General features: G+C 42.6%; 3 protein-coding genes across 4 annotated transcripts in view; 2 read left to right on the top strand and 1 right to left on the bottom strand.

Annotated features, from left to right (window-relative positions):
• Positions 1-967: 967 nt before the first annotated feature.
• On the top strand, positions 968-2920 carry tmem130 (transmembrane protein 130; the record flags this gene model as incomplete). Its single annotated transcript, XM_085904521.1, has 7 exons — positions 968-1040; positions 1105-1276; positions 1344-1489; positions 1571-1655; positions 1717-1919; positions 2396-2502; positions 2730-2920. Coding segments are annotated over 7 exons (918 nt in total), but the record flags the coding sequence as incomplete, so codon positions are not given.
• Positions 2921-3855: 935 nt separating this feature from the next.
• Positions 3856-6306, bottom strand: nptx2b (neuronal pentraxin IIb). The gene is made up of 5 exons (XM_085903905.1): positions 5737-6306; positions 5443-5662; positions 5121-5365; positions 4876-5055; positions 3856-4792 (listed from the first exon to the last, which is right to left on the bottom strand). Exons 1-5 carry the CDS (start codon positions 6175-6177, stop codon positions 4562-4564), a joined length of 1317 nt encoding a protein of 438 aa, XP_085760031.1. The 5' UTR covers positions 6178-6306; the 3' UTR covers positions 3856-4561.
• A 2335-nt stretch (positions 6307-8641) lies between these two features.
• trrap (transformation/transcription domain-associated protein) overlaps positions 8642-20983 on the top strand; it is a 40567-nt gene continuing 28225 nt past the window's right edge. Inside the window, exons 1-33 of one of the 2 annotated variants that reach the window (XM_085903369.1) lie at positions 8642-8745; positions 9304-9497; positions 9790-9839; positions 9924-10034; positions 10097-10201; positions 10331-10414; positions 10585-10641; positions 10718-10843; positions 11012-11089; positions 11429-11517; positions 12053-12149; positions 12243-12381; positions 12470-12548; positions 12927-13161; positions 13226-13562; positions 13638-13735; positions 13834-14028; positions 14102-14293; positions 14369-14534; positions 14602-14858; positions 14924-15124; positions 15222-15373; positions 16270-16469; positions 16581-16798; positions 16868-17065; positions 17135-17395; positions 17455-17616; positions 17700-17796; positions 17927-18048; positions 18819-18989; positions 19141-19209; positions 20435-20554; positions 20713-20832. In XM_085903369.1, the coding sequence (XP_085759495.1) occupies positions 9398-9497; positions 9790-9839; positions 9924-10034; positions 10097-10201; positions 10331-10414; positions 10585-10641; positions 10718-10843; positions 11012-11089; positions 11429-11517; positions 12053-12149; positions 12243-12381; positions 12470-12548; positions 12927-13161; positions 13226-13562; positions 13638-13735; positions 13834-14028; positions 14102-14293; positions 14369-14534; positions 14602-14858; positions 14924-15124; positions 15222-15373; positions 16270-16469; positions 16581-16798; positions 16868-17065; positions 17135-17395; positions 17455-17616; positions 17700-17796; positions 17927-18048; positions 18819-18989; positions 19141-19209; positions 20435-20554; positions 20713-20832 (4686 nt within the window). In that variant the 5' untranslated portion in view covers positions 8642-8745; positions 9304-9397. Of the gene's footprint in view, positions 8746-8796; positions 9021-9303; positions 9498-9789; positions 9840-9923; positions 10035-10096; positions 10202-10330; positions 10415-10584; positions 10642-10717; positions 10844-11011; positions 11090-11428; positions 11518-12052; positions 12150-12242; positions 12382-12469; positions 12549-12926; positions 13162-13225; positions 13563-13637; positions 13736-13833; positions 14029-14101; positions 14294-14368; positions 14535-14601; positions 14859-14923; positions 15125-15221; positions 15374-16269; positions 16470-16580; positions 16799-16867; positions 17066-17134; positions 17396-17454; positions 17617-17699; positions 17797-17926; positions 18049-18818; positions 18990-19140; positions 19210-20434; positions 20555-20712; positions 20833-20983 lie in introns of those variants that run through there. The other variant, XM_085903370.1, reaches the window with a different exon arrangement.

The following is a 20983-nucleotide window of genomic DNA, read 5'->3' as shown; positions in this document are numbered from 1 at the left end:
TGATATATTGTATTATATTATATACTATACTATTATATAACTAAATTAGAAAACACATAATTATGAACATAATAAAATATAATATAGAAAAATAATATATAATATAGTATAATATAGTATATATATATATATATATATTCATATATACATTATGTTTTATCTTTTATATATTTTATCATATTATATTATGATATATTGTATTATATTATATATTAGTTTCCTATATTATATTTTATTATATTCATAATTATTTATTTATAATTGTATTAGTTATTTTTATTTATTTTATTTTATATATTTTATCATATTATATTATGATATATTGTATTATATTATATATTAGTTTCCTATATTATATTTTATTATATTCATAATTATTTATTTTATAATTGTATTCGTTATTTTCATTTATTTTACTTTATTTCATTATGTTGCATTATAATGGTTTAAGCATGTGCTTCATACTTGAACCACAAGAGGGCAACAGTACAATGCAAAACGTGCTTCCACCATTAATTCCACATGTTTTTTTTCAGTTTGTTTCAGCATGGCTCTTAAGAGAGTGCTGAGAAGAATGACAAAATAAAATTCTTTCAATTCTTTCAATTTGTTCAAATATAAATATAAATTCTTTCACTTCCCAAATGGATGAAAGAGAAATTTAAGGGGGTGGTTTGAGCCAATGGTCAGCATCCATAGAAATGAAAAGAAGACCAGGCTCAAAAGTAGGTTGTTCTTTCAGTGGCACATGATTTCATTTCATGGTGGCAATTTCAAGCCTTGACATGATGGCAATCTGAGAGGAGCTCAAAAGTCCTCTGCACACATTGCTTCCTTTTCATACTCTGGATTTTCCTGTTTATTTACATCCTCGAGGGGACCAGCAGAGCAAATACATGGACAGGTATGCTTTTATTCAAAAAGTTATTATCATTTGAATGGTTCATTAACTTGATGATACATTTCCAGAACACTAGTGTTGCTTTTCATCCTGGTTTTCCCGGGTGTGGCAGAGCCTGACACTCCTCTGACAAATTTAGGTAATCCAACATGACTTTCTACTCCTTTGCATGCAGCGATGACATGTCACCTTTCTTGAATCAGAAACTATCGCCGGGAAGTTGATTTTCTACCAAACGGACGGCAACGCCACCTATCTGAGAGACAAAGGAGAACTGGCTTCAGACATCCCCACCGAGACCATGTTCCAACTTTCTGATCCCCAACAGAATTTCAGCACGGCGAACCTCAGCTACACTTGGGATTTAGGAAATGGGTATGAAGCCTGCTAATTTAAATGTTGCCAATTGTTTGTGCTGATCTTTTTTTTTCCGGAAATGCAGAGAGGTAATCCAAGGGACCGAGCCTGTTGTCCGTTACCATTACGCCTTGTCTGGAAACTACACACTCCGGTTGAAAATCGGAGTCAATATAACTGAATACACACCTCCATTAATCGGAGTATACTCCAAGGATATTCAAGTGCTTGGTTTGTAGTTTGATGTCCGATGGTAGATTTCAAATATCTGATGATTGTTTTTGATTAACAAGTGTGAAAATCGATTTACAGATGCCATTAAAAGCATCAAGTTGACGGGACCTATCGATTATGAGGTGTCTCAAACCACCGGGCTGGCTTTCCACGTGGATGGCAGGTAAAAAGTGACATTTTGTTTTCTACTTTTGATTTGAAGCTGAGGTCATTGTGTCATTCAGTCCCCCCATGTGGGTGTGTTGGCGCTTTGTGGCCAACTGCGTACCCGACACGACGGGGGGCTGCACGCTGACCATGTTGTACGGGAACACCTTGTGGCTCAACCACACCTTCACCACGGCCGGGGTTCACTGCTTGGACATCAGCGTTCGAAATGACATCAGCAAGCTACAGACCTCCTTCAATCTTTTTGTCAGGAAAAACAGTAAGAGGAATCTAAAACGCTCATTATTATTATTATTATTGTTATTATATTATATTATATTGTATTATGTTATGTTATGTTATGTTATGTTATGTTACGTTACGTTACGTTACGTTGTATTATATTATATTATATTATATTACATTATATTATATTATATTATATTATATTTTATTTTGTTTTATTTTATTTTATATTATTATTATTATATTCTGTATCAGTTTTTCTTCTATTGAAGCAGTCACAGAGAAACCGGAGATGTTTTGCTGTCTCACGAGGCGCATGAAACTTTCAATGTGCTGTTCAGCGTTAGTTCCACAGGTGGCAAGAGGCCAGTCGAATCTAAGAAATGTGCAAATGTAGCTGCGCTTAATTGATTTGCTCTTGTGGCCATGCTACGATTATGCTCCAGCCTAGCATAGCATTCTTTGTGGGAAATATTTGAGTGCCGCAATTGTCCACCGTTTTTATTCCAGACAACACCAACATCCTCTTCATCTTGTCTTCCGCTGCTATTTTTGTAGCAACCTTCTCTTTCATCACAGTCATCGCCTGCCATCCTCGATATCAAAACAAAGCTCAGGTACCATTATCCAGATTGAGTCATTTTTAAAAGTTTGGATCCGGATTTGTCTGATCCGATCCAAGGTGCTTTTGATCAAGTAAAACGAATTACCGGAATGTGATCTTGGATAACCCCCCAAAAAAAAATCTGGATAATTTTGACCCAAATTATGAACAAACCACTGAGAATTAAAGGAAGGAGTGAGCGTTGACACACTGAATTTTTTTCTTTCAATTCTTTTGCAGATGGCAACACCCAGCAACGCTTTATTCTTGAAGGGCCACGCTGATGGCCAAATTGTTTTAAATCTGTTTCCTGTTCAGAGAGAAGAGAGACAACCTCTGTGGGTACAGGATTACACACCCTATTACTCTTAACCGATCATATTTATGAGTCCTGCCGGAGATTTGGTACGTTATGAAAAAAAAATGAAAAAAAAGCAGTGTACATATAGTTGAACTGGAGCAATTGTATTCCTGCCATGCTGTTTGAATGAATCATTTAGTTAGCCGCGTTTGTTCACCAGGCTCGTAGGTCAGGAAGCACCTTTGTATTGCATCTTGTGAGGAACGATCAATTAATGACCCACAGCGCTGGAGCAAAACCCATCATGAATTATTAACGTTCATAAAGGTCATTTTTTTGCACCCAGTGTTCGCTTAGGCTCAGTGGGAAGTACAGTGCATGTTTTTATTTTATTTTTAATGTGTGCTTTCTTTTTGTGAATTTCTTGACAGAAAAAAAATATGAAAAAAATATTTCTAGTAATATTGCTTGGATATTTTTTTCTTTTACATTGGTGTCATCAGGTGACACGTTATAAATACAGTGAACCTGGTTAAAAAAAAAAAAAAACGGAGAGAAAAGCTATTAATAATAAAGTGACTATGTCACTTGAGGACTTTTCCCCAGCTGTGATGAAAAACGGCAGAGTCAGTCAAGCCTCTTTCTAATGACAATTTATCCTTGTTCATTAATAATAGTGACATCCCTAATGAATATGTCCTGACACAGACACAGTTAGGGAGCTTGCGGTTGCTATGGTGATCTTCAACTTTGACCTCACCTTATGCTCTTATTTGATCAATATCGGACATTTGTAACAATTTCTTTTATGTGTAAATGCTAAAACGTGTCACTGTTGACCTTTGGCTCTGTTAAGCATTGCTAATGCCGCTGTTGTCCTGAAGCCAAGCCAGCTCAGTCAAAATATCCCGCTCAGCTATACTACTTATGTCACACCCACATCCTTTATCGTACCTGACAGTTCCCGCTAACAGGTATTCCGGTTTAATGTATCAGCACCGATACATTAAAAAAAAAAAAGCTTAAACGTTCATTTAGGCATTACCTCTTTTTATTTAATGGCATTTTCAGACATATAAAACCACTTTTTATTTTTTTGGCACTTCAATCCCTATCAAGGCCACACAAATATAATTTTAAACACAAAAGCATTGCAGCACAATATAAACCACTACACATTCCACAAATTACAAAGTAGACATTCACAGTTAGAACCGTGCCGACAATGATGAATAAAATCCACTGTATCTATACACAATAGAATAAATAAATAAAAAAAATCCAATAAAATCATGCCATCAATACAAAACACCATCCAACAGTTTTTTTTTGTTCATATGGACAAGGCAAGGAGGAAAAAAAAAAAAAAAAAAAAAGCACGGTGATGAATCAAAGACTATTGAACATGTCAGGATACGACATGTGATTGATTTTGGCTCCAAGCCGATTTTCCTGTTAAGCAACAGACATAACATGAGCCAGACCTTTGGAGTTAATCTTCTCTCCTACTTTCTCCCCAACGGCACGCAACAGCAGCTCACATGTAAAACGCCATTCCGGGTCTTCTGAGTCTAGAATGAGTCACCTCAAAGCCTCTCAAGGTGTCAAAGTAATAATAGAGAGACGGTAATTGACACCAGGCAGTAAAAAATAGAAACATAGAAACCTAATTTGCACATTCAGCGCTATGTGGATCACTTTTTGACAGTCATCATATAAGATGTGATGAAATAGCAGCTAATTAGCAAAAAACAAGGCAGATGCTAATTGTTTAGGTATTAGGCAGACGCTCCAGACACATCTCCAAGGGCCTCTTGAAGGCTCCCCTTCCAAACACCTCCACATTGCTCGCCAGCCACGAGATCACGTTACCAGGCAAGTATGACGTACAGTTGGCCATTGACTGGATTTCGGCTGGCTTCAGAACCCGGTCCCAGATATTGACTTGACTCAGTTCTCCCACGAAGGCCTGACCGGCATCAAAGCGGCCACCTACGACATCCTGGGGACGATAGGATCATCTTTGTATCTTTCTGGCGAATGATATTGATGATGTCATCACAAATTTGATTTCCAGGGTCGTACCTGCTCTTGACCTAGGATGATAACCCCTCCTGGTTTAATAGGGTGCCATGCTGCCAGGTTATCTCCTGCTCCTTGCTTTTCTCCATCTTGATAAGCTTCCCACTGACCATCCCTGGTGGTCCAGGAGATGCAAATATGGTGCCACCTCCCATCACGAACTTCCAAAGGCAGCTGTGCAACCTTCACGGTCAAAGATCGTTAGATAATGACTGGTTTTTGTATTTCAAAAAGCCCTGATGACTCACCTTGTCATTGATAAGCAACTCGATTGGGTTATTTCCCCATTCGATCAATACAATCTCATTGGCTTGTCCGGGCACGCCGTAGGAGAAGGGGGTTCCGATACCCGGAGTGGCGCTGGACTTGATCCACATGCAGAGTGTGAATGCGTACATTTCCGGAAGACTTTTGATGATGCGGCCATATAAGTAGTTTGTACGCTGCGGCAGGGAGAGCTTGAACTGCTCGGGGGATTTGAAATCTTCTCCTCCTGACCATTTTTTTTTTTAAATATACATTTGATGAGGGAAAAAAAAAAATCCATCACATTTGCTCAGGTCACATTACCTTTCTCGAGCTCACTTATTCTTTCCACCAGCGCGTTGAGCGTACTTTCCGTCTTGAGCCGATACGCTGCGGTGGCATTGGACAGCATGCTCTTCTCCTCCTCCAGGTTACTGACTTTTCTCAGGAGCTGCTTTTCCAGCTCGATTAGGCGACGCTGCAGTAAATCACGCAGCTCGCTGGGGAACGAGGTGCCGGATATGTTGGCCCGCATTTGCTGTTGCTAAAGATGGATGAGCAGGAAATACGCACAGGTGACCACGGATGGGTAGCAGCTTTTACGCATCAGCAACTTACCTCCAGGTTCTCCAGCCGGTCCTTGAGCCCCTGCATTGTTCTTCCGAGATTCTCCACAGTGTCATTTGGATCTCTGGGGACGTCTCCCATTGTGTTTTGCTTCACTTTTCCCCATTGAGCCCCCTTCTCGTATTTTCTATCATCAGTAGTTGATGCGCAAAGGGACAGTTTGGTGGTTAGTTCATTAATCGTGCCGATTTGCTTGGAAAGTGTTTCTTTCTGCTGCAGAATAGTCTCTCGAAGCTGCATGACGGTATTGCGGAGCTCTTCTTCCTGCCCACCGGCATTGATTTCGGGTAATATGGTCACCGGGCAGCTTGTGTCACCGACGAGGGGCACTGCTCGGCAAATGTAGCGCTTACCGTCGTCCGGTTGGCCGCCTGCAAGCTGCCGGTAGCCCAGCGCGCAAAACATAACAAAACTGTAAAAAAGTGAAAACATACCTGCAAAGGATGCCTTCAAATACGAGTAATAATAAAAGGAAACACTTTATGAAGCCATCCGATCTGTGCGTAAAAGACGCCAGTTGCAATTTACGCACGGAAGTCGGATTTTTACAAAGGTACTAAACTAAATTGATCCATCAAACAGCGCAAACCAAAATCCCTTCAAGGCTGAGTTGTCTGTTTAAGACCGGTTAATGGGGCTTGTTTGCGGGATTATTCCTGGCGCAAACGACGCGGAGTGTGGGGCAATGATCTTTAGGGAAAGAGGATTATCAAAAAAAAGGTGTCTACAGAACGTCTGCGATTGGCTGTAGTAGGATGACGTCAGCAGCCAGCTGGGTGACACATTTATTTATCTGTTGGAGCACTTCATTAAGCAATGACGAGGCGCCTATTGGAAAACAAGGGAAGAGGGATACACAATAACCTTATTTAATTCATTCATTTCAATCAAGATTTTGTTATCAGCCATTTTGTTTCTGTCCATATAAATTAGATATGCTAAGAAATTCTGATTAAAATACATATGGCATATGCAAATGCACACAAAAGGCATATCAAGAATGAGGATGCAATACGTAAACAATTAGCAGCAGCTAACTGCCATGTCGTGAAAGGTCAATAAATCCCGGTGAGCACACTGAAGACATACTGAGCATTGAACTTGGCCTCCAAATAAAACAGCACAACCACAAAGACAGTGATATTGAAACATAAATGAATATACAGTAGCAGAACAGGAACAATCCAAAGTCCAAAGGCTCGATCCTGACCTCCGAGTCTCCGTTTAGCCCTCGAGGCACCCGGCAGGTGCTTATAGGGCTGGAGGAGCTCGGAGAGGTAAGCTAGGGAGCAGTTCATTATGCAAACCATGAAAGAAGAGCAAGGCTTTAGATGCATGAATAGGTTTTCAGAGTATTGTCAGTCTACGGGAGAGTGCACTTCTCGCTACGTGTGATCCAGCTGCACCGAGAGGTCGTCAACAGGCTGTATCACCGCATGAGAAAACACATCTAATGGACACATAAGTGGTCTTTTATAGATGGGGAGCCGCTGTGTTTTTTTTTTCTTTACCCCTTTATAATAAAAAAAACAAAAAACAACCTTAATGAAACAAACAAGTCTTGCAATAACCTTGTCACATATCTCTTTTAGCAGATAATTATTACCTGGGGAACACTGCGTGAAAGAAAAAGCCAGCATTATCATCAACATTATGTGACATTTGTCGAAAGGGATATTGTGTTCTGAAGACTCTTGTTATTGGGTTAACTGATAGACAACTGCTAATTAAAGCCCACCAGCGACACAAGAGGGGGGGGGGTTGATAGGATGATGTATTTAATGATCAATCAACACTGCTATTACAAAGGCAATTTGATCCTTTTCCCCATTAGTCTGGCCAAGAGAACAGAACAGAATCAATCATTGAAATAACAACAGAAAAGCAAGAACATTAGGTGTCCAGGTTTTAAAAGGGAGATCGTTTCAAAGATGAACTGAATAAAGAAGATGACTTGCATTTGGATGCTGAACAGCTTTTCACTGCTGGTTATTAAACAAACATTCACATTCATACCAATGGAGAGTGTGGAGCGTGGGTGTCAAATACTTTTTAGTTATCGTTTGCTATATACGATTGTGAATCTAAATAGAGCCCCCTTCAAAAGTATTAGCAACAGCAAGGTCAATTCCATTTTTTTTGGGTATACTGAACACAATTGGGTTTCAGATCATATGAGACAAAAGTTACGATTATTTTTTGTTATTTCTCTCTATACATCTTTGCAAAATCCAATGTTGCATGAGTCAAGATGATTTTATTGAGTACTTTTATGTTTGTTCTGTGTATAAGCTACCTTGAGTCAGTAAAGGCTTGGAAGCACGAGACCTTTAGTATACTGCCATCTTGTGGGAGAAATAAAAATACCACGTTTTTGTAATATTGTACCATGATATTTACATCAAATTTTTTAAAAATTGCGATATTTGAGCAAATATGGATTGCATATGGAGGACTTTTATGCTCACTCGGATCATTTACCTTACGCATTTGACCCCAGAAAATAATGCTGTATAAATAACTTTTAACGTGATAATAAATTTAATATGGTGGGAGTGAAATTTTAGTGAAACATTTCGTGCACTCAAAATTAGTAATAGTTCCGTAGTAGCTACGCATTTAGACACTTATTAACATTAAAGCGAAATAGGATTTCGCACTTATACAATTAAAGTCCTTTTTCGGCCACCATATAGTCGCGACAAAACCATCGAAAACGATGGTCATATACCACCCGCCTGTAGGACTATATCCTTCCACTTGCACTAGAATATCATATATTATAGAATACCTCGAACATTGTTTGAAAAAACTGGACACAGATAGTAAAAATGTATTTTTAAATCACAAATAAACCATAAAGTTGTTGCCAATATACGTAAAATATCTGTATTCTGAACGTGATGTGCGGAGGGATATCATTTACATCCATGCTGCTCAGTGAGCTCAGAGAGGCAGCGCAGTGCTTTCTGCAGACTCGCTCTTTTTAAATCGGACAAGGTAAGATAATGTTTTCCCTCTTTTTTGATAATTTTATGGGAAATTGTTTTTCTTCTACAACCAGTAGGGATTTAGGTTTTAGACGCATATGATTCCTCTCTTTGTTGTAAAATATATATTTCTCTTAAACAGTTTAAGAACGTCAAAGAGCTCTTTCTTCATCAAGCTAATTGGGGGGCAATGCTCTTTTCTGTTGTTCAATAAGTATTGACTTTGTGATTGGAATAAAAATACTTAAACGCCTACCCTGAAAGCACATTCGAATTTTGACGTAGGTATGGCAAGTATTTAATTCAGAAATTCTACTAGAGTGTGACAGAATTATGCTAACCGACGCGCGGTGAAACGTCATCAATAAGCGCCTGTGTTTTGAATGGAAAATCGCTTACTGTTATTTCCGAAACTAATTGATTTCTTGAACTTTTTTCATTTTGGGGAATCCTCACAGAAAAGAAAGATGGGTTTTATCTTTTTGGCAAGGTTCCTAGACCAGTGTGTTTAGATTTCTACTATGTACTTTTAACCCCTCCTTTTTTCTTTTCTTTTTTCTTTATGCAGGTCAACACAACATGAACAAAAGCTGAGGTCCGTGCAGACCTTTTAGTCTGTCACGTTCCCTTTCGGTGTCTCACTGTCTGTTCCAACTGCCACTATGGCCTTTGGGCCAGCTCCCAGTCCCACTGTGGTGGACCAGACCACGCTGATGAAAAAGTACCTGCAGTTTGTGGCGGCGCTCACTGACACAAACACACGTACGTTCATTGGTCTTAGCAATTAATATGAGATCAAAGCCACGCATGTTTAGCATGGGCAATGATGAGAGCGATACGCTTTAGTCCAGTTAAAGGTACATGTATGTGAGTGTGCGTGTTTGTCCGAAAGTGCGTGTGCAAAGAGAGTGTGTGTACCTTTTTTTTTTTTTGACCAAACTGGCAATGAAAGTTAAACTGATAAGATCTGAGAGCCCCTGCTAAGCCTCTATGGGGAAGGAAGGCGTATAAAATTGTAGTTAACCAATTGGATGTATTGTTTCTAATCTTCCAGCTGATGAGACCAAGCTCAAGATGATGCAGGAAGTCAGTGAGAACTTTGAGGTGAGTTTGACACATGGCAGGGAATTATTATTATTTTTTTCTAAATCCATTATATTGCTACGTTGTTTTTTTTTTCCATTTCAGAATGTGACCTCCTCGCCTCAGTACTCCACCTTCCTGGAGCACATCATCCCGCGCTTCCTCACCTTTCTTCAGGATGGAGAGGTGCAGTTTCTACAAGAAAAGCCAACACAGGTATGGACATTTCTGGAACACTGTTTGGCATTTTGTTACGTGACACTGTTGTGTTGCTGTAGCAATTAAGGAAGCTGGTGCTGGAAATCATCCACCGCATTCCCACAAACGAACACCTTCGACCGCACACCAAGAACATCCTGTCCGTTATGTTTCGCTTCTTGGAAGTAAGGGTGCTTTTAAATCTTTTAGGAACTGTTCGCATCATGTGTCTTTGTTATAAAACAAATTACATAACGCTTGCTCTTGTTTTACATCAGCTTGAATCTGAATGTTGTCACTTTTTTCTGTTTTAGATTGAAAGTGAGGAAAATGTGCTGATATGCCTTCGCATTATAATCGAACTGCACAAACAATTTCGTCCTCCAATCTCACAAGAGGTGAGTTTTTTTTAGCACAATTTTTTATAGATATTTCTGGAGGGATTATTTAGTTTTGTAACTTTGTAACAGTAAAATAATAATAAAAAAAAAAAACAACAACAAATTTTGCAGTGAAAAATACAGCAGCAAAAAACTGATATATTAAAAAAAAATATATATCTTTTTAGATTCATCACTTCTTGGACTTTGTGAAGCAGATTTACAAAGACCTCCCAAAAGTCGTCGTAAGTATTTGCTTGCTTTAATTACTCCCATCGATACAGCGCACCACCATTTATTATATTGTGCTGCATCCACTAGGCCCGGTACTTTGAGAACCCTCAGGTGATTGCTGAGAACACGGTGCCTTCCCCGGAAATGGTCGGGATGATCACCTCCGTGTTAGTGAAGACGGCGCCCGAGAGAGAAGACAGTGAAACGCGAACGGTAATCGCAACGCTCATTCTTTGACATCACGGTTGAGTAGTTTAGAACTACCACTTCCAAGCGCTAGATGGCAGCAGTGCTCCACATCGGCAGCCTTTTGTAATTTAGATATTGTTATTAATCCTCATTTCTGAAGCTGACATTTGGTTGATACTTGATTCAATCTAGCACACCATCATCCCAAGAGGATCGCTGTCTCTCAAAGTGCTTGCAGAACTGCCACTCATCGTTGTGCTGATGTATCAGGTGAGTGAAATGAAAATTTGGGTATATATATATATATATATATATATATATATATATATATATATATATATATATATATATATATATATATATATATATATATATTTTTTTTTTTTTTTTTTCCTTCAACAGGAGATTAAAAAAAGTGCTATTTATTCAAGGATATTGAAGCTTGATTGACTCATTTGCGTTTTTTGGGATAATTGGAGTCGGGAGAGGTGTGAGTGGATTGAAAATATTCATATCCTCCCCAAATGCATGTTAATCCCTCGAATAAAATCACCTTATCTGTAATTGTGTGGCTGTATTATGATCAAGTCTTTTTTTTTTTCTTCACAGCTCTACAAGCTGAATATTCACAACGTGGTGTCAGAGTTTGTGCCCCTCATCATGAGCACCATCATGCTCCAGGTGTCTCCACAAGCCAGGTAACATCCATTTGCCCAAACAGAAATTCCAACACCCCCACTAACTAAATTAATTTTCATTTTATGGCCTTCTGAATGAGATTGCGGCACACTTAATAGAATGTTACCCCTCCTCCCCCTCCTCCCTTCATCGCTTCTGCCTGGCAGAAGGTTTATTTTTTTATTTTTTTATTTTTTTTGATGGCGTCGCTAAATCCGTTTCCATTCCATTTAGGAAAGTTAAAATAGTAGAAATTGGCTTAGCGGGAGGTGAAATTTGAACGTAAGAAGATGGGTTGCATTAGACGTCGGGAATAGGAAGGGAAATGGAGCAGAGTTAATTAAGGAACAACAAACCTCGGGAATGTGTGGCAGGTATGGAGAAAGTTTCTTTGGGAGCCGCTGTAACAGCTGCCGCACAAATGAATAAGTCATGCATGTAGAATTGAATCCCATATGTAGATCCTCATTTTACCCGCCATTAATTGTCACCTACTGCAGGCATTATGTTGAGGAGGAGGAATTGACTTGTGTGTTTTTGTTTTTTTCTTTGCAGGCAACACAAGCTTTATAACAAGGAGCTGTACGCAGATTTTATTGCCGCACAGATCAAGACGCTCTCCTTCTTGGCTTACATCATTCGAATCTACCAGGTATACTCGTTTGATATTCATTCAGTTGTAAAAAAAATATTATTTTTATTTTGAAGCGCGCGCATTTTAAAATGTGTGTTTCCAACTCTTCAGGAGCTGGTTGGGAAATATTCCCAGCAGATGGTGAAGGGCATGCTCCAGCTGCTCACCAACTGCCCCTCGGAGACGGCTCACCTCCGCAAGGAGCTGCTCATCGCCGCCAAACATATTCTCACGACCGAACTACGCAACCGTATGTTCCTACAAAAAACAAACAAGCATGTGATATTTTTTGTCACTTGGTGAAAGGGTTGCCGATTAGAATTTTTTTGTTGTTGCAGAATTTATACCTTGCATGGATAAACTCTTTGACGAATCTATCCTCATTGGCTCGGGTTACACCGCCCGGGAAACTCTTCGGTAAGTTTCCCCCCCCCCCCCCCCCACCTATCACAATCATCTCCTTGTTTAGTGGACGATTGCTCTGACAGCTCCGAGTCCTTTGCATCTTAATGAGGCACATCTCTCGGAGCTCTGACCGCATCTGAGATCCGTCTGTCAGATTGTCATGTACACCCGCGGCTCCCGAGGGCCGACCCCCTCCCGCCCCTCTTTGACCTGCCACCCCACCCTCGCCACTTCAGTGATCTGTCATTTCAAATTAGCAGTGCGTAAGAGCTGGCGGGAATATCACTGTCACTCATTAGTTCACCTTCTCGCTCTTTTTATCACTTGGCACCTTTCTCACATCTCCTCAAATAAAATTCATTCTTGTATCATCATCACTTTTGTTTTCAGACCTTTGGCCTACAGCACCCTTGCAGACCTCGTCCACCACGTCCGTCAGAACCTGCCCCTGACGGATCTGTCCTTGGCCGTGCAGCTGTTTGCTAAGAACATCGACGACGAGTCACTTCCGAGTAACATTCAGACCATGTCCTGCAAGCTTCTGCTCAACCTGGTGGATTGCATTCGCTCCAAGTCCGAGCAGGAGAACGGCAACGGGCGGGACATCCTCATGAGGATGCTGGAGGTAGCCGAGCTTCGTTTTCCCGTCGCTGCAGTGGCTTTTCTAAAATTCATTTCTGTTTTATCAGGTGTTTGTGCTTAAATTTCACACCATCGCACGCTACCAGCTGGTTTCCATCTTCAAAAAGTGCAAACCTCAGTCGGAAATGGGCGTGGTGGAGCCGGGAGTCCTACCGGGTGTACCTGCCACGCCCACTCCATCCATCACGCCAGCCATCCCGCCTCCCGCTCCTCCCACGCCCGTCGCCAGCGCGCCGCAACCCCCTGCGACCGCCTTCGACCGGCAAGGCGAGAAGGAGGACAAACAGACGTTTCAAGTGTCAGACTGCCGCAGTTTAGTCAAGACTCTGGTGTGCGGCGTGAAAACCATCACGTGGGGCATCACCTCATGCAAGGCCCCTGGAGGTAAGGCGACAAAAATCAATTGAGATGAGAAATTGTTCAACCTGTGGAATTGTATTTAATTTTTTTTCCAAACAGAGGCGCAGTTCATACCAAACAAGCAGCTCCAACCAAAGGAAACGCAGATCTACATAAAGTTGGTCAAGTACGCCATGCAGGCTTTGGACATCTATCAGGTACCACGAGAGAATTGCTGAATTTAACAAGAACCACTGTGCAGTTTTTTTTAGAAAGAAGGAAATTAATCTTTTTTTTTTTTTTTTTATATGCTCAGGTTCAGGTCGCCAATAACCAGCAAGCATACATCCGAGTGGCTAACTGCCAAGCGGTACGCATGAAGGAGGAGAAGGAAGTTCTGGAGCACTTTGCTGGGGTCTTCACCATGATGAACCCACTTACTTTTAAGGAGATTTTTCAAACAACTGTTCCTTACATGGTGGAGAGAATTTCCAAGAATTATGCTCTCCAGGTACACACGGCAACTACACAACAAATCTTTCACTTTGTATTTTATTTGTTCAATTGATCTCGCTCTTCCACAGATTGTGGCCAACTCATTCCTGGCCAACTTGTCAACGTCGGCTCTCTTCGCCACCATCTTAGTGGAGTACCTTCTGGAAAGACTACCCGAAATGGGCTCCAACGTGGAGCTCTCCAATCTCTACCTCAAGCTCTTTAAACTGGTCTTTGGATCCGTGTCGCTTTTTGCGGCCGAGAACGAACAGATGCTCAAAGTAAGTTGCCATACATTGGTTAAATTTCGACATTTTGGTTTCACATAAGTGATCAAATACTTCCTTTTTCCTCAGCCGCACCTTCACAAGATTGTAAACAGCTCAATGGAACTGGCCCAGTCAGCTAAAGAGCCGTACAACTACTTCCTGTTCCTACGGGCACTCTTCCGCTCCATTGGTGGCGGAAGTCATGACCTTCTCTACCAAGAGTTCCTCCCGCTTCTACCCAATCTGCTACAAGGTGCAACTCTCAAATCAAATCTCTGCGATGTTTCCATGCTCACCTGTATGGACTTTTCTTGCTTTAGGTCTGAACATGCTGCAGAGTGGCCTTCACAAGCAACACATAAAGGACCTTTTTGTGGAGCTGTGCTTGACCGTGCCGGTGCGCCTGAGCTCTCTGCTGCCATATTTGCCCATGCTCATGGATCCACTGGTGTCAGCCCTGAATGGCTCTCAGACTTTAGTGAGCCAGGGTCTTCGGACTTTAGAGCTTTGCGTGGACAACCTCCAGCCGGACTTCCTGTATGATCATATTCAGCCCGTCAGGGCTGAGCTCATGCAGGTTAGGCGGGTTTTACAGAATCAACCGAATTTCAAAGGAGATGTTAAGAGATGTTGTCTTCCAAGGCTTTGTGGCGGACCCTTCGGAACCCGGCCGAGACCATCTCCCAAGTAGCCTACCGGGTCTTGGGGAAGTTTGGCGGCAGCAACAGGAAGATGCTGAAGGAGTCTCAGAGGCTGCATTACGTGGTGACCGAGGTTCAAGGGCCCAGCATCAAGGCCGAGTTCACCGACTGCAAAGCCTCCATTCAGCTCCCGATGGAGAAGGTAAGACCACGCTGCCACGCTACGGCTCCCATGATCCAATCATTTTTGGGATTGATGATTCCATCGATTAATTTTCGTGCGCCGTATTCCATCCCAGGCTATCGAGACAGCCCTCGACTGTCTGAAGAGCGCCAACACAGAGCCCTACTACAGACGACAAGCGTGGGAGGTCATCAAGTGCTTCCTGGTGGCCATGACCAGTCTGGACGATAACAAACACGCTCTGTACCAGCTTCTCTCTCATCCCAAGTAAGCATATTGCATGTTGATTTTCAACGCAGGCTCTCTTTGAAAACTAGCAGGGAGCTCACAGACACAGAAGAGGTGCCGGTGGGATGGCTTAGTCACATTAGCGTCATTGATTCCGGGCAGGGGCTAATTGACTTTCTTCCGTCTGTTTATGCTACATCCTGGCCCTTTTGCTCTCCTTTCATTACAGGCGCACTCACGCTCACGCAGAAAGACAAGTGTGTCCGTGTGCACGGTTCTGCCCGGGGCTAATGAAGTGTGTCAGTTATGATTGGGGTGGGGGGGCGGGCCCGTCAGACATCTTGATTTGTCCTCCCTCATGAACGATTCTCTCTGCTTTTCTCCTTCATTCATCTGCGCTCACGAGATGACTTTAAATACAGCCGTTGTGAGAACACAGTAAGGTCGCCGTGGCAACCCACACGCGATTGACAAAAGGCCAATTGATCGGACGTTCTGGCAGTCGCCGCTCGACTTGCGCTGCTTTTGTCACGCTCCTGTTTGCTCACCTGCCCCCCCCCCCACCTCCGATCGCAGCCTTTTAAATAATAATTAGATGAAGCGATCCATCAGTTCTACCCCCGGCGTGCGGCGTTATAAAACAAGCTCAAGCATGGAGAAAACAGCTGCTCAATAACACGGCGGCGCCGTCGCCTTCAGCTGTTGTAAATAACAAATACCAACAGAGCTGCGGAAAATAGGACAAAAATGCAAATCAAAAGCCTTTTCATATAAAAATTTGCTTATTGACATGACAATTTGCTAAACAAATAAAACCGCCAAATGCTACTTTAATGGCAAATATTTTATGATGATAATCCTGCATTAGAGAACATCTTAATATCACAGTCAGTAAATGGAGAGTGGAGTCAATCTTGTTTTTTTATTCCCTCCAGCTTTACCGAGAAGTGGATCCCCAACGTTATTATCTCTCACCGCTACAAGGCACAAGACACGCCTGCCCGCAGAACTTTTGAACAGGCTTTGACTGGAGCATTCATGTCGGCCGTGATAAAGGACCTGAGGCCCAGTGCGCTACCTTTTGTCGCCAGCTTGATTCGCCACTACACCATGGTTGCCGTGGCTCAGCAGTGTGGTAAGACAAATGTCGGCCTTTTTTTTTTTTTTTTTTTTTTCTCTGCCTCAATGACAATATTCATTATTTAGGATAATCTCAAATTCATTTGTGGATTTCCGTTTGACGCAGGTCCCTTCCTGTTGCCGTGCTACCAGCTCGGCAGTCAGCCCAGCACGGCTATGTTCCACAGCGAAGAGAACGGGTCAAAGGGCATGGATCCACTGGTTCTGATCGATGCCATAGCCATCTGCATGGCTTACGAGGAAAGGGAATTGTGTAAGATCGGCGAGGTGGCCCTGGCTGTCATTTTTGATGTGGCCAGCATCATCCTTGGATCCAAGGAGAGGGTGAGTCCATTTTTTTTTCCAGGCGTCACAAAATCTAAATGACTATTTTGCTCAACACTCCATTTGCAGGCATGTCAGCTTCCCTTGTTCTCATACATTGTGGAGCGTCTGTGCGCCTGCTGCTATGAGCAGGCTTGGTATGCTAAGCTGGGCGGCGTGGTGTCCATCAAGTTCCTGATGGAAAGGTTGCCTCTTATCTGGGTTCTACAAAACCAGCTTACGTTTCTCAAGGCCCTGCTTTTTGTAATGATGGACCTCACAGGAGAGGTGAGCTTAAATGACTTGAGTTAGCGAATTCTGAATTGCTCAACTTTTTGAATGGGATTTTTGACCCAGGTGTCAAATGGCGCTGTCGCCATGGCAAAGACAACCCTGGAGCAGCTGCTGGTCCGCTGCGCCACTCCATTGAAGGATGAAGAAAAAAGCGAAGAACTCCTAACCGCCCAAGACAAATCTTTCCACATGGTGACGCACGACCTGGTTCGAGAGGTGACCTCCCCCAACTCCACTGTCAGGAAGCAGGCCATGCATTCACTGCAGGTGCTGGCCCAGGTCACTGGCAAAAGCGTCACTGTCATCATGGAGCCACACAAGGAGGTAAAACGTCGGATGACCAATCAAATCCATTCAGAGGCTAATCGGTCGTTGGTTCTCAGGTTTTGCAAGATATGGTTCCACCCAAGAAGCATCTTCTGCGCCACCAACCTGCAAACGCCCAGATTGGCTTGATGGAAGGCAACACCTTCTGCACCACCCTGCAGCCCCGCCTCTTCACCATGGACCTCAATGTCATGGAGCACAAGGTCTTCTATACCGAGGTATGCAACATGGGAGCACTACACCTCTTATTATTTATTTTTCTTAGCCGTACTTCAACCTCGTTTTGCTGTTTTGTCTTCAGCTGCTGAACTTGTGTGAGGCGGACGACGCGGCGCTGATGAAGCTGCCATGTTACAAGAGCCTCCCGTCTCTGGTGCCGCTGCGCATAGCTGCTCTCAGTGAGTCGTGTCTTCTTGAAGCGGGTTAAACCAATTAGCCGTCCAGTCGACTCGGCTGCAAAAAAGTTTGGAGGGCTACTTTTTTATTTATTTATTTATTTTTTACTTTATTTTAATGCTCCCTTCTTAGATGCATTGGCTGCCTGCAACTACTTGCCGCAGTCCAGAGAGAAGATAATCGCCGCCTTGTTCAAGGCCCTCAACTCTACCAACAGTGAGCTTCAGGAAGCAGGGGAGGCGTGCATGAGGAAGGTCAGTCCAAAAAAATAAAAATATCTCAACCTTATTTGTCAGGATTATACGCTTTTAGTTTTTTTTTTTAAGTCCCTCAAACTCTTATTGAATATAAACCTCCTTTAAAAGAAAAAACCTTGAGACCCTCACGCACAACATTGCTCGAGCTGTGAGGCGCTTTCATGTTTTTTTTAATGACTCCAGTAAGTTTCCCCGCATCTCGATGCTTCTTTTTCGTTGCGTCGCTCATGACATTTTCAAACGCGGAGATCATTTATGAATTCATCCCAACTTTCCTATGCTTTATCAGATTGAGCGAACCAGCCTGGCCTCTATTTATCAATCGATCCGTCCCACGAAGACCCCAATCCATTCACCCGAGATGCTCTTTGTCCCCTTTCTCCTTCAATTTCCGTGCCCTTCATTTTGTGTCTTTACCGCCATCGCTCTTTATCCCGTGACCACCCCCACCGCCCCTTCCCTACTCGTTCTTTCATCTTTGCCCTGATAGCACTAATGAGCATTGCTGTGGCCCGATCAATACAGGATGGAGTGTTTGTTCTCTCCACTGAGAGGAAAATGAATGTGTCTTTCTCTCATCTGTGTGTGTGTGTGTGTGTGTATGTGTTTGTTTCTTCTATATTGTTGTGTGCTTGTTTGCAACTGGGCCAGCCCACTTTTATCCGAACAGTTAGAGAACCCGTCACACACTACAACGTATCTTATCGTACGGACTGGTGGAGTTTCCCCGAAACGATAAATCCCGCCCTGTGTTTTTTCTTTTATAGTTCCTGGAGGGCGCCACTATCGAAGTGGACCAGATCCACACTCACATGCGGCCTTTGCTTATGATGCTGGGCGACTACCGCAGCCTCACGCTCAACGTGGTCAACCGGCTGACCTCTGTCACGCGACTCTTCCCCAACTCCTTCAATGACAAGTTCTGTGATCAAATGATGGTAAGGAACATTTCTGTTATTATTTTTTTCTTTTTCACGGTTTCTTACTGCACATTTTAATTCTCTTTATTCCATGTCGTCTTTCTGCTCGCCCACACCGTCTCACATCTTTGTTTTTTTTATTTTTGGTTTTGTTTTTCCGTCTCATCAGCAACACCTGCGAAAGTGGATGGAGGTGGTTGTAATAACACACAAGGGAGGCCAGCGCAGCGACGGAAGTGTGAGTATCCGCGCTCAAGTTGAACAATTCCGCAGGGCGCCACTGACGTGTTGATGTACCTCAGTTGAGATTCACTTGGAATCTGCCCAAACTTAAAAAGAAGAAACGCCACCAAGCTTAAGTCGCTTGTCGTCTAAGCATCCTCTGCGTGGCCGCCTCCCAGATGGGTTGTGAGTGGCCATATTACAATCAATGATTAATTAGGCGCCAGGCGGCGGTAGGCACGGCGCGGCGTCTCCTCATTATCATCCTGACAGATAGATAACCTTGTAAAGGCAAAGAAAAGGCGAGAGCATGTAAAAACAGTCGCCTCTCTTCTGGAAGTAAAACCATTTCGACCTTTCATTGCACCAGAGTTACAACTTCCCCACTTCGAAATGCTTTGCATAATCACATGCAAATTAGCTCCCTTTATTCCCCACCCCCTCTCTCATTTCTCAACCGGTGCCAGTTGACAGTGAGCTGTGAAGTCGCAGGGGTCACGTGGGTCAATTAGCCGAGCCTGATAACAACACTCGAGGGGGATGAAATCGTTTCATTTGTGACCTTTTACCTCCAAATGTGCTGCTGGGTTCTAGTTTGTGTACTCCGCTCACTAAAAGTTGTTCCTAAGGTCGAATGTCAAGGTTGTAGCCGGCCAACCATTCATTTAACTATCAACTTGTCTTATCTGATTATTGTCTCCCGTTTTGGTACAGCCTGCATTGGAGGGCTTTGAGGTGAGATGCGACCTGGTAGCGCGCCCTCTGTCGGTGACGTTTTGAAGCTTCCTTGAGCCAATGTTGTGCTCGTGAAAGTTGCCCTTTTTTGTTGTTTCTTCTTTTTTTTTTTTGTTTTTTGTTCCATGTGTTTGTCATTGTCTGCAGACACTGTCATGTCAGCTCTTCTCACATTTTTGATCTTTTTGAAAGCCTCACTGACAACTGCACCTCCCAAGATGCCGACGACAGTGGTTTTGAAAGAATCAATACACTCGATGTCCCGAAAGTGTTTGTTTGCCGTGGCTTTGTAATTCTGTAACTCATCTGACTGTCTGTCCCCCGTCGAAGTTATTTTACTAATTGACGCAGAATGCATTTTTTTCATTTGACTAAAATTCATCCTTGTAATTTTTTCCCCCCCACAGTGGCTTCTCATCCGAAATAAATTCTTTCCTGCGCTGACATTTCCCCGATCCTTTGATTTACTCCCCCTCTGCTTTGTTTCTGACTTGTTTTTTTTGTAGGAGATGAAGATCTGTTCTGCCATCATTAACCTTTTCCACCTGATCCCCGCTGCACCTCAGACGCTTGTCAAACCTCTGCTGGAGGTGGTCATGAAGACCGAGAGGGCCATGCTCATCGAAGTAATACAGAAAATAAATCAATTAAAAAGAATATATATATATATATATATATATATATATATATATATATATATATATATATATATATATATATATATATATATATATATATATATATATATAAAAGTGTTTTTGAGAGTGAGTTAATCTTTTCCCAGGCCGGCAGTCCATTCAGGGAGCCTTTGATCAAGTTCCTGACTCGCCACCCTTCCCAGACTGTGGAGTTGTTCATGATGGAGGCGACCCTTAATGACCCCCAGTGGAGCCGCATGTTCATGGTCAGAAATGAGCCGTGCTAAGCGGTTATCCCTCTGCCGCTGGGTTCTTAGCGCTCCCGCTAATAGGTCATAACGAGGATGCTGATACTTTTCCGATACTTAGCTTTCCATTTAGCGGCAAACTGAAGAGCGCGTATTGTTTGGGTACAAA

This window comes from Syngnathus leptorhynchus, chromosome 22 (assembly GCF_054491065.1).
Source record: "Syngnathus leptorhynchus isolate UIUO chromosome 22, UIUO_Slep, whole genome shotgun sequence".
NCBI classification, from domain to species: domain Eukaryota; kingdom Metazoa; phylum Chordata; class Actinopteri; order Syngnathiformes; family Syngnathidae; genus Syngnathus; species Syngnathus leptorhynchus.
This window is presented reverse-complemented; position numbering and strand designations above follow the sequence as displayed.